Here is a 13830-nt window from a genome sequence, read left to right as displayed (position 1 = left end):
AACCAAAATGCATATCGGTTCATAATATCGGTTATCGGCCTCTTTGATCACGAGTTATCGATATCGAAATCGAAAATGAAAATCCCATATCGGTCGACCCCTAATGTTAACCTGGTGAATGATAACCCTAACCTCAGTAAAACTATTCCTAAATCTATAACCCTGTAGGACTAATTATGGGTAGTTCCCAAAGGAGGCACCGCTCATTGCTCCACCTTGTGCCCCAAAACGAGCGCTCCTGGTTTCAATCTTACTGAATCTCAAAAAAAACTGTGACATATATACTAATATACTAATATATAAGAAATCAGAATACCTACATCGTTCATGTGAAGCAGTACATTGTAAAACACTGTTGGAATGCAGTGATATGGTGCACAGACAGTAGTAGCGGGCACAATGTCTTTACCAGTTCTGTTTCGTCTGGCTAACGCCCCTGTAGGGCATCTTATTAACCTGAACAACATTCCCATGGTGAGAGGGTTAGGGTCTATGTGTGAATGTAGACGGCTCCAAGGCAGATGGCGTTGGGTCCATTAGCACGAGAGGTCAAGGTCACCTGCTGAAGGAGTAGTGTTAAAGTAATCATGCTGCTGCTGAAATAATTTGTGTTTCTGGGGGTCACAGCTGTGTCCCAGGTCTTGCCTCTCGGCATATTCACACACTCAAGATACGTTTTGGCCTGGAGGGCTACACGTTCTACCGAGAACCGTTCTAAACTAACATCTCCTCTTACTCCAGTAGTGGGTAATCCCGACTTTAAGCCAGGTTATGAGGATGGGGGGTTCGAGGTCTGGCGGGCACAGGGCATCAGGAAGCTCGGAGATCTATTTAAAGGTCCAATTTTGATGTCCTTCGCACAGCTGCAGCAGCGTTTTGGTTTATTGAGACCTGAACTTTTTAGGTATTTCCAAATTAGAGCTTTTATTACTAAAGACACCTCACTGTTAACCAATTGTTCGACTTCACAGGTGGAAAGTACTCTTTCTCTCCGATTGGCTAAAAACCTTATCTCTATTTTCTACCAAGTTCTGAATTCAAATTCCTCCACAAACTCCCATGCTGTCAAACAGCTATGGGAGAAAGACTTCAACATATCTATCGATAATGCTGATTGGAATGAAATGTGGACGTACGCAAAGGAGATTTCTGTCTGCAATCGGACTAAATCCATACAGTACCGCATATTACATCGTATACATATAACTTCTGTTCTTAAAAACAAAATGGATCCTAGTGTGTCCCCACTTTGCCTCAAATGCAAAACAGAAATTGGTAATTACGTTCATTGTCTCTGGTCATGTGTGAAGCTCCAGAACTACTGGTCTGATGTCGTAACAGAACTGTCAACCATTTTCGGTGTCCCCATAGAACCAGACCCCTTGTGTCTTATACTTGGTCTCCCAGATGGTCATATTGTCAATGCCAATCATAAGAGGCTATTCAATGTGTTAACGTTCGCTGCCAGGAAGAATATTCTCCTATTTTGGATCAAGGATGTTGCTCCTTCCAAAAAGTCATGGCACAATATTATAATGGAATGTATTCCTTGTGAATACATAACATGTATGTTACACTCCAAGATAGACGCCTTCTATAAAATCTGGGACCCCTACTTAAGATTTATCGGGCCCACACTGTCTGCTACTGTGCTTAAAGGGTTCCCATGTCGGCCTTGACTCCTATCTGTCGCTGTTTCACTTGTCTTGAAGTTTCTTGACTGGTGCTGAACTGTGCTCAGTGAATCTAGTTCCGATCTGGTTCGGGTGCCTGCCTTCTCCATTCTGAGGGGGTTGTGGGGGGGCTGGGGATTGTGTGCTTCGCTCATCATGTATTTATCTTATTGCCTGAGCTTGTTATGTTTATTCTTTTGTTTTTGTTGTTTCAGTTTGTTTGTCTATTTTTCCTTTTCTTGTATAGTGTTGTGTGTTGTATAGTGTGTTGTTGTCCAAAAAATGTATGTTTGAAAAATTAATAAACATATTATTCAAAAAAAAAAAAAAAAGATACGTTTTGTCTTGATACGCTGCTATTACAATGAGTTTGGCAGTAGCCCAGAAAACTAGCCCAGAAAACAGACTTTGTTGTCTTAATTGTCTCTTCAAAATCCATTTTTACAATGACAAAAAGAAATTTGTTTCTGTAGATTGATATTCATATACATTTGTTTATTGTTGTTGATGCTCTGAAATATTATCTTGTTTATTATAGTGATGTATTATCTCTTATTGTAAGTCGCTTTGGCTTAAAAGCGTCTGCTAAATGCCTAAACTGTAAACTGTAAAATGATGAATTCTATCTTCACAATATATATTTTAGAACAAACAAAAAACAGGCAGAGTGCTCCAAAACTCTAGCGTCATTTAAACATTTTTACAATGTTGGAAACAGAATAATTGTGAATACCCAGAGAAAGATGTCAGTTTCTTTACTACGTGGCTGTCTTTGTCCTTATATTACTTTCTTGTGTTCTTGCCAGTTTCTCTCAATTGAAATCCATGCCCAGCTCTGTTTAGAAAAGTGATGCTAGGTTACCATGGCACATCAGTTTGGGTTCCAGGCTTTGGAGAAGCGTGGAAAGAAAGATTGTAAATAGCCTGAATTCAACTCAATACTATTCATAGTATTCCAGAATTACCTTCAGTGGTAAGAATGAGGCATTTGTGGGTCAGGTACCTTTCTCCCTTCCACAACCTAATCAAAAACACCAGTCAAAAAATAATCTGGACGGCAGATTTCTAGGTCAGTACATATATTTTGGAAATAGCACAAAAAAGGGGAAAAAAAGAAAGGAAAAAGAAGATTCCTCTGGCATTCTTGGTGTTGTGTAAGAATGTTATGTGATACACATTGAACGTATTACGACAAGAAAAAATCTAAACTTTTTGATTCATGTTTTTGTGGATTCTCTTAATTTGGAACAAACCCAGCTTCCTTTAACCTCACATAACCCATCTCTCTCTCTCCTCAGATCATCCACGAGCCTCCACCTCCAGTTATTGAAGACAGTTCGGTAAGAACTTTCAATCTTTATTTCAGACCCAGGAAGATCCATATCAGTTACAATACAATAAAACAATATAAAAACGAATAATAAAATAATAATAATAATAAAAAAACAGCACCAAGCCCAAATATTCAGTTTCTGACATACAGACATGGTTCCACAGTCTAGATGAGAACCTGACACTGACAGAACTGCGTGTAGGGTCCGTTATAACAGCAATGATGTCATTAACTGACTCAGATGCCTACGCATAAACCTGTACATAAGGTTGCGTGGTAGAGCAGAGCAGGTGGGTAACCTGACACTGACAAACATCTGGCTCGCGCTGAAGCTTCTCAGAGCTCTCAACAGTAGCCTCTTACAGTCATTATAGGCCACTGTGAGACATCTGATGCTGCCTTGTCTGTAGTGACACCAAAGGTGGGCAGTATACAGTGGTGTACAAAAGGATCTAAAAAGAGATACTGAGCACATGCTAAGAAGCATACCTGGGTTGAATCTTTTCCAGTTTTTCTGCCTACAATATCACAAATAAATTCACACTTCTTTTCTTCAACCATTAACATGGCTTGCATCCATTGCATGACTTGTTTTCTAAGAGAGTCTGCAAGTGAGACTTGAAAATGCAGATGGTTAGAGGGAATAATGGGATGATTATGGGATGATTTTAATGAATGCCCTACCTTTAAAACTCAATAATCATTTCAATAAGATCTGTGGTATTTACTTACAACCCTTGGCAAAAAAAAGAACCTCTAGTCTCACTTTCTTCAAATGTCTTATGAGAGGCAGCGCCCTTTCAAGATCAAGTAGTGATCACATCCTGACTATAAATGTGTTTTTCTTACAGACATCTGTTTTTGAATCACTTCCATGGCAGTCTTTTGGATCTCGCTGGATTTTAATTTGAGATGCGCTTAACTAAAAGGATTCTTTTGTATTTGATCACCATGGCTGTATCAAAACATTGTTTCACTCTAAAACCAGATGCAATAGCCAAACATCCCCCCACCCCTTTTTTGTTGCTATTATGTATTATTTTTCACTTTTTGTCCCAGTTTAATCATTATGTCATAATGTCCCCCTTGTACTGTAGGTGATAATGGAGTCCGTAGGATACAGGGGTGAAAAAAAATTAAGAATCTGCAGCTTGTCATTGGCTGAACGGAGGTCGGGAGCGCTCTGCTGTGTTCACTTGGACCGCACGGAGGTGCCGAAAGTCGGGGGGATGAAGATTTACTATTCTGTCCATAACGACACATAACTCAGTAACGGCGCTGAGTCGGCTCATGCGACTTTCGCAACGCTCGTCACGGTGAATCGCTCGCTACCGCTCGCTTGGTGGTGTCTCACGTGGTAGCCTGAGATGGCGCGCCTCCGTCGTCATCACAGAAAACAAGCGCTCCCTCCATACAGAATTCCTATATAGCGTACTGTAGTCCCTTATCAACGCTGGCCCCAACTGCTTGGTTCCTTAAGAAGTGTGTAGACCAGCACGTACCCTCTGATATACATGAAATCACCAGTGCTTAATGCTTATTCTCTCCTGATGGCGAGTAGCCTCACCGAGAGGACATAACTCATACAGAGCAACATACCTTTCCTCTCAGTTCCTCAACCAGCTGAACAGACAACTTGAGCAACCTGTAGGAGTTGCTAGTGCAGTGACAGACATCTTGCGCTCTTCTGTAATTTGTCACTGAGCTTCTTCTTAAGTGTGTCTAGAATAGTCCTGCAAATCAGACACAGTCTATTGAAGAGATCAAACATCACCAGTGGTCTAACAGGCTATGTAATTTCCGGGGGAGAGACATAGAAGTCTATTCACATGACAAAAGAGAGGCAGTGTACTAGCAGAGTTTCTAAGTGACCAACAGTAATTTGCTTAAAGAACCAACTTATATGAACGTTAAGTGAGAGTTTCCTTACTGGGGAGTAACCAGTCAAAAAATGCGAGGCTTGGCCAGTGTGACCTGGGGCGTACAACAAACTTGGACCGCTTTGTGCCAAGATGTAGGCCACGTCTCGCGAAGCCAGACAAAGCCAGATGTTGGAGCTTAGCTCCATCCAGGAGCACCGCTCAAAAATATGATCTGAGTATTCATCATAAAGTATCATAATATAATAAAACACATTTATATTGTGCTTTCTCTATTTCCACATAGGACGATGAGGACTTAGACTACCCAAAGAAGAAGTGGCCTACCGTGGATGCCTCCTACTATGGAGGAAGAGGAGTTGGTGGAATCAAAAGAATGGAGGTAAAATCCATTAAAGTTCTTGTCAACTGAAAGCCAATGAAGAAACATGGCATAGATAGTAGAGTATTTTAAGATCGGGGTCTGCTGCCAAACCACTGAATTAGGGGAACAATGAGATCGGGTGGTGTAGCTCGTGTTAGGCACTTCTAACATACCTAGGTAGGTAGGTAGGTAGGTAGGTAGAGTAGAGTAGAGGTAGCATCCAATAATGTCTGAAATAAATGTAATGTAAATTAAATGAAAATATTTAGTCACGATATGGCTTAAGGCCCATTCCCATTGAGCCAGATAACAGATTAAAAAAAATCTCTTTCTCCAGATATTTTTCCATTCAAAGTGGATGGTAGATACAGATAAAAAAAATATCTCCCACAGATATTTGCCACAGATACTTTTATCTGTGGCAAATATCTTTTTTATCTGTATCTACCATCCACTTTGAATTGAAAAATATCTGGAGAAAGAGATTTTTTTTATCTGTTATCTGGCCCAGTGGGAATGGGCCTTTATGTTTGCAAAGTCACACTGTAAACTATAAAAAATGCTCCTCGGAGTGTGCATGCAAAACCATATCAAATTGTCCCCCAAACCAACTGGTGCTTTGTCTCAGGTACGCTGGGGTGAGAAAGGCTCCACAGAAGAAGGAGCCAAACTGGAGAAGGCAAAAAATGCCAAGGTGAAGATGCCTGACCAAGAGTTTGAACAACTCCCAACTCGGGTTCTCAACAATGGCATGCGCAAGCCTCCAGGCCCTCGCAAGTGGTACTCACCAATCAAGGTAACATCACTGTCTGGGGACTATGTTTGGATAGTCCCACTCACACATTCTTCACAGATGCTGAAATTACCAACAGAAACAAAAAAGGCTAATATCATGTAATATCTTCAGTATCTGTTTATGATAAAAAAGCGCCGGTGGCTGACTATAAGACTTGCTTAAAGACGGGTGCCATGACCCCCCCCCCCCCCCCCCCCCCAAACAAAAAAACATAATCATCAGGTATTATGATTATACTTGGAGGAAGATGTAAGTGTACAGAAATGGTTAAAATGGTGTTCTTATGTGGCCACACCCACCTGTTCATTAATACCTGGTAAAAATAAACCAAAAATACACAGGGAAGACATATATTTGCATATTATAACCACACCTGGGGATCTATTAGAGTAATGTTAACTCCATAGAAACATACAAAACAGAAAAAGTACTAAACTATGGCACCACCTCTTTAAAGTGTTGGGTTTCATTTGAACGACTTTATATCAGCAACTGACGTTTCGAGCACAAACCAATTGTTCAACTGCGTTGTTGCTGAAATAAAGATCTTCAAACTGGAACTAGTTGGCAAAATCTGCAGTTCTACCCTGGCCAAGCAGGGGTTCTCTCTTGGATGCGACCGAGTATTTCCCGGTGAATCTGTGCGCAAAGGTGGGGGCCGATGGGCAAGGAGGGTCGCGAGCTTATGAGAAACAACTAAAATAAGACCTGAAAACCTGGCGAAAACAGTTGCGTGCATTCGAGGAAGATGACGAGAAAGGAAATAATTTAATGGAAAACATTAAATTAACTTCTGAAAAGCATACACGGCCTTAAAACATTTGCGTGCATTAGCGCAAGATTAGATGAGGATAAAGGAAATCATTAAGGCTTCTAAGCCTACACTATAGCCTACTAAAAACTAGTGAACCGCGATCTTGCCACACGTGAATAATTGTGGTTGTAAACAATAACACAGACAATATAAATCCTTAGTCTAGTTGTGGGAAGAAAAGGATATCATCATGGCCCCAAATAACTTTTAAATATCTTGCAATTGGCGACGAGTCTCTAACTAAATCGGCAAGATTAGTCTACATTACATAACATAATACATAAAAGCTAAACTATATAACCTCTCCATCATCAGCAATAGTCAGTGGTTCGTGTCCCCCACACTCCCAAGCCCCCACCGTTGCGCACAGATTCACCGGGAAATACTCGGTCGCCTCTTGGATGAGCGTTAAATATTTGGTCTGTCACACATTAGAAGGCCAATATCCAATGTGTTTTCAATTTCAACATGGTTAAAATTGAGTTTTAAAGGACAATTTGTTTTTTTTACAACAAGGGTTCATATTTTAGATTGTAATTAGAGAATAGAAAAGATGAGTGTTAAAATGTTTTCATTTGCTGCTTTCTATCGTTTTAGCCATTTTAGCTATTTTGATTTCAGTGGTTGGGGGCATGCGTACAAGTGGCTAAATATGTATTTTTAGACAGAATAAGACGTCAATTTCTTTATTACCATCTACAGTAAACATGTTTGAAAAGTGAAATATCCCTTTAACATCGGACCTGGCATTCTGTGCTATGGCGTGCATTGGCCACCAATACGTGGAAAAAGAGGAGAAAGTAACATTTAAATTCTATCGAAAAAAAGTTACATTTTAAGTGCTGAGCAACCATAAATATACGCACAAGAACAAAATGTCACGGTTAGAGAACAACAAGATGATGTGTTAAAGTAATGGTATTTAGGTGACTGCTGGCACACACACCCTGCTTACAAGGACATAAGGGGGATAAGGGCATTGTTCCAAGCCTTCCCAGTCAGCAGGAGATCACTAATAGAAACCAGACACATGCTGGACTGACCTCCAGGGAGTAGAGCTGCAGCGCCAGCAGTTTTGTGAGGAAAAACAGCTTTGTTTCTTTTCTCTAAGACCCTCCTCACATCTTTTGTTAAAAAACTGTGCTGGATTCAGAATAGTAAATAACTGGATGATTTTGGTCCACAGCTAATGGATTAAGATGGCTTGGATGACACGTATGTTGACTTGATTTTTGAGGATCTCGAACGAGATAGAACTCTTCTCTAGGCATTTTGAAAATATACAATATTTTATAATATATCTCAACATACTGTATATCTGAGCTCTTTTTTATTTTGGGGTTTTGTCATTGAGTCGGTTTCACAAAGATATGATTTCAAGTTTAAATGAAGGTTTAGAAAGTTCACCAGGAAGAACGTGTTATATATTATATGACTGTTCTCTGTTTCTGCAGGGCAAACTGGATGCCTTGTGGGTGCTTTTGAGGAGAGGTTACGACCGTGTATCTGTAATGAGACCACATCCAGGAGACAAGGTAAGATCACTGTGAACGCTACACAAATGGGCATGAAATACCCCAGGCATCTTTTTCAGTCTCCGTTTTTATTTGGTGATGTAAACTCTTGGCTTGACATGAAATTTGGCAAGAGGGTAAATTTTTTAGCAACATAAAATCTTGTGAAAATGAAGCAGCTGTGAGCAATAAAGCATGCATTGAAGGGGAGGTTGATGGGAAGGCTTGTGGTGGGTTGGCATTTAGACTGCAGAGTCTGGCCACAACACAGCTCCATGTAAAGGAGTCTGCTGAAGTCATTATGAAAAGGTAAAAATGTAACTTCCCCCAGATCACAACTGGAGGGTAAGACTAATGTCTGACCTTCAAACATGTAGGGCCCTATTATGATCCAGGTCTTATGCCTTATGCCTTAACTTCTTTACATTTTTTTCACTATTTTGAAAAACATTTTTAAATACTTTTAATGCTGATTTACATCTGCACGTTGTGAACTTGCAGATCAGCTATTTGAAATATTTAAAAAACAAAAACAAAATAGTAAAAAAAGGCAAAGAAGTTAAGGCATAAGGCATAAGACCTGGATCATAATAGGGCCCTTAGTCTGTGATTGGGGCAGGATTTAGTAAAAAGGAGTAGTAGAAAGCTGTGCCTGAGAAAAGTCTGTATACTAACCCCTTCTTATGCATAGGAAATTCATAATGAAATAATCTTTCACTGTTGCTGAAAGTCTTTAACGTGAAGAGTATACATTGCCAGAAAATTTGGAAATGACAGCACATTTCCTCTCCAGTTGGCTAGTTCGCTTAAGTTTTAAATGGCCCTGCAAATTATGTTTGGTAAACAGTTTGTCAGTCTTTCTAAACTAATCTGGTTGATTTACTGCCTATAGTAAATAACTGCGTAGTGCGTACAGTAAATCAGCCACACTTGCGTTCGTTATTTTACAATGCGGTGAGGAAAATTCCCGGAGACAGCTTCAGCGTGAAGACACATTATGATCTGGCCAGACACCTGTCTATAATCCTAATGAACCCTCTCCTGCTCTCTTAACATAACTGTTTTCGTCTGGGTGGTAAATGTAATACATTTAAGTAAGACACAGTTGTGTAATTGTACCTTACATCTCGGACTGGGAGGTCACAACAATCAGAAAGTCAACGTATACAACCAACTCAGAGCTCATTATCACAAGACTCATCGTACGAAGGCGTTTTCACACTATAAAATGAACACTCTTTAAATACTACAAAACAAACCGGATTGAGTCCTCTCCATAAAGCTCTTCATTAGTACACAGGAAACCAGGAGGGAGGCAGTGCTGCAGTATCCTTGATGATTTGCAGTAAACAGGCCTTCTCTGGTTGCAATTAGGAATTAGGAATCTCTAAGCAGAGCTTTTATAACTTCCCCTAAATGAATAAAGTGATGGGGGAAGGGAAGGGACAGCAAGATCCCACTTCCTCTGGTGGAGAGAGGACCCAGCCAGGTTCTTGTCGAGCGACATACTGTATCACTGAATCTTTGATGACTGGCTACAGAAGTTTTGGTTTTCAAATGCTGGCAATGATACATAAAACAAACACAGTGCACAGTCCAGCTGGGATTGCTTGGGATCAGCAACAGACTTCTCCGATTCTTAGGTCATTGTTTTTGATATATTCTTTCAGCAAATGAATCGCATTGATTCATTCTGATCGTAGTCATACATACAAAACTGTCTCTCATTGACATTCTCTTGCTTTTTATGTCAGAAATCAATGACATACAAAGTTACAAACTCCCTCTTAGGGAATGCATGTCTCCACCTCTGTTGTTCCACATGCATCATGTATGTGTCTGTATTCTCTCTCAGAGGACCAATTTGTCCCAGCTGGGGCTACTAAAAGGACAGGCCTGACCATCCTGTCATCCCCCTATCACCCCTCTCCCCATACTCCTGGGATATTATTTGATTTAAATGGATCAGACATACAATAGTTTACCCGTGACATCAGCCATGATGACAAAAACTCACAGCATGTGTCATTGTCTCCACCAGACAGAGATCTTGCATTCATCCGTGTGTATACTGTCTGCAGCTATCTCACAATCTACTAGGTCCTTGGCCTGTACAATCTGCTGATTGGCCTAGTAACTGGGCCAATCAGCAGATTGTGCAGGCCAAGGACCTCAATTCTCGAATATCTTTCTAGTCGGTCAACAACAACTATGTCAGTTTTGTGAATTCATAATTGCAGCAATCGTCCCTCCAAGCAATGGGATGTGTGTGTTCCGCTTGGCTATAGACTGGAACTAGCCAATCGGGTGCCTGTCTGGCTGGCTTATGGGATCAATAATACAAAATGTGTTTAGAGATTAATAACAGAGCGGTGGTAATTTAATTTTTTAAGTTAATTTTGTTTATAAATATTTTAATTAAGTGCACCATGGGAGAGAAATTAACCCATCTCATCCTACATCTATACTATAATTTTGCGAATGTCTGACAGTATCTCTGTAGCCATTAAACGAAACGGGTTTCTTACATTGATGCTCCTACAGTACATCATGCAAGCACCAGTTAAAGTTACTTTCCATCCCTCATATACTGTGTGCACAGTGCACATCCCATAACCCACACACTGCACATCATTTTGGAGCTCATATCTTTGAACGGGTAAGGGCTAGTTAGTCATTAGTTTTATGTTAATTGAGTCAGCTTCTGTTGGTTCTTTGTCAGTACAGTACATTTCAGAATGTGTGTGAAAGCTCCTTTCCGAAAGATTTGCTATGCAATTTCAGTGTAATTCAGTGTTCCAAAAGATTCTTTCTATGACAACACATCGAAACAATTATGGTACAAATTATCATTCATATCTGAGAAAATGGATGTTGGCTTTATAACTCCAACTTCTGGTTTTCTCTCTTTGTTTTCAGGGCAGATGCATAAACTTCACACGGGCCAAGACAAATTCTCCTCGTTATCCACACTACAGCCACCATCCATCTCCCATCTACAACCCTCCTGAAAGCTGCAGTCCACCTCCTCCACGGGGCATGCTCCCACCACCTCCCAACAGCCCTCCATCATCACCTTCTCCATCATTTATCTCCACCCTGCCACCGCTACCTTCCATGCCACCTCCCATCTCCTCCACTATGCCTCTGTCCAGCCCACCTCCACCGTACACTCCACCACCTAACCGGGCTCTTCCTCCAACCACTCCCCACATACCCGCTTCACCAATGTCTCCTGATACCGAACCACGCGCTGCCTCCCCTACTAGCTCCCTGCCCCCGGCCCCACAGGGGCCTCCCCCTGGGAGAGCCCCGCCACCTTCCCGCCCGCCACCACGACCTTCCCTGTAGAGCTCCTGCAGTGGGAAGCAGCATGTCGTATGGAAGGTACAAAAACAAAAGAGCAGTATGGAGTCCTGTCAGCTATCAGCGCACGACCACCCTTGACTTTATCTGCCCGAAAGGATTGGCTGATGTCATGGTCAACGCTGTGGCTTTACTGCTTTGCAAATGGAGTACTGAAATGAGGATGTGTTTTCAGCTATTTGTCTACAGTGACCTTTGTACACATTTAGCCCAACAGTACAATTGATACTATGCTTAAACACAGACATTTCCTAATGGTCAGTTCATACGTGAGCACCCCAGCATGCTCAAAAACATGTCTTTACCGTACCATGGTGTGCCGGGAGGCTGCAGGTCCCATCGTCCCCACACTAAATTCAGAAGAAAGGCAGGCAAAGGAGTGGCTTGAATCCGATGTGTCTGTTGAAATAGGTTAAGAAAGGGCTTAGATGAGTAAATGTTGAAGGGTTACTACAATGCCAAAATAAATGCCTGTGTAATGTTGTATTTTTCCTGTTCAGATATCATAGCATAATGAGGAGGGGAAATGTATATGTACATTGTGTTCTGCATACAGTGTATGTAGGAGGAGAAAATATCCATATTCCATTACAGGAAGATGAGCAATTGCATGAAATTGAGTTTGTTTTCGTGGCTGTATTTCTTTTTTTTTTTTTTTTTTTGCATTCCTAAAGTAGTTTTATACAATGTTTAACTGTTGTTTTTTCCCATTTTTTATTGTGTAGTCTTAATGTTACAGAGGGGTAAAAAACTAAACATTGCAAATTATCAAATATACAGAAAGTGTGATGCAATTGAGTTAGAATGTCAGTTTAGTATATTCCTGTCTTTTTTGACTGATAGTATTGACCTTACCCTCACTAGTATGAGGGTTATTTCTCTTGGTCTGCATACAGTTTGCATATCAGTGAGTGTACACGGTCAATTACCCAATAATTGGGTAATTGGATAATTGTAATAGTGCATACATGATTGACCAACATATGATAGAAAGACTTGGCACTGCAGTGCTGATGAATAATTTGCTTATGGTCAGTCCATCAAGCTGCTTCCTGATATATTTCATAATGGAATAGTGGCATTTTAATGCAACCATGGCTTTCAACAGAAGTCGAACTTTGTGTACATGTTTTTATAACTGTGTGTGCGTATAAGAGAGAGTGGACAAAACAGTGAGACCAACAGCGACCCAACCAACACAATTCATCTTATCATTCAGCCTTCCAGAACCCAGCTAATGGAGCCTACAGACCAACAATCCCTTAGACAATGCCTATTATAGTCAAGACAGTATATACTGTATATCCATTGAGGAGAGATTGGAAGCCATCTTGTGGAAAGTTGGCGTTCTTATCTATCAGGTTCACTTTGAAAAGGATGTCTGGTATTGCACATAGATAGATACCTTTGTTATCCCAATGGGAAGATGCCTTAAATTATTCAGTAATCAATTATCATGCACATGAGGAAAACTTAATGATAAAAGCATACTTTGACGATGTGCAACAAGTTCAGTGAAGATATTCAGGGGTTAAACATGAAGCTGTTGTGTGATCATTGTGTGGAGGAATCTCATTGAAATTGGTTGCAGACTACTTGGATCTTTCTTTAATAAACAGACATGCTTCATGTCTTAAATGTTAAGGAAACCCAAAGATGTTGTGCTGTTTGTTACTTTCCACCAAGACACATGTACACAAATCAAGATTAATTTAAGATAAAAGTAAACAACTGAAATATAAGATACTAGACTGTCTGGAACCTATCACTATCTGGTCCTTCAGGGATTAAATGTTTACCTGGCTGTGAAATAATAGGCGTAACATTACACTGACATAGAAAAGCAGGCATTACACATTAGCCTATGTTTAACATTCCATCAGGAGTCTATTAATCATTTAATCCTAACAATCTAAAATAAAAGGTGTAAGTGATATTTTTGGTTAATGGTTAAATAACTGTTCGCTATTCGCCTAGTAATCATGGGGCCTCCCAGTCTCTCCGGCTCGTTAATAAAGAGAAAATAGTTTTTTGAGGTCCAGAATATAAATTTCATCCAATTAGGAGAGAAAATTCATACAGGATCCAAG

At 40.4% G+C, this 13830-nt stretch overlaps 1 protein-coding gene across 1 annotated transcript in view; it reads left to right on the top strand.

Moving 5' to 3' along the window:
- Positions 1-11725, top strand: part of antxr1a (ANTXR cell adhesion molecule 1a) — a gene marked incomplete at both ends in the record, with an annotated part of 31808 nt that extends 20083 nt beyond the window's left edge. Inside the window, 5 exons of the mRNA XM_080738541.1 lie at positions 2972-3013; positions 5173-5268; positions 5879-6046; positions 8315-8395; positions 11294-11725. Coding sequence (XP_080594667.1) covers positions 2972-3013; positions 5173-5268; positions 5879-6046; positions 8315-8395; positions 11294-11725 — 819 coding nt within the window. The remainder of the gene's footprint in view (positions 1-2971; positions 3014-5172; positions 5269-5878; positions 6047-8314; positions 8396-11293) is intronic.
- Between the last annotated feature and the right edge of the window lie 2105 nt (positions 11726-13830).

Source organism: Nannobrachium achirus (genome assembly GCF_963921795.1).
Source record: "Nannobrachium achirus genome assembly, chromosome: 12".
In the NCBI taxonomy this organism is placed as follows: Eukaryota; Metazoa; Chordata; class Actinopteri; order Myctophiformes; family Myctophidae; genus Nannobrachium; species Nannobrachium achirus.
This window is presented reverse-complemented; position numbering and strand designations above follow the sequence as displayed.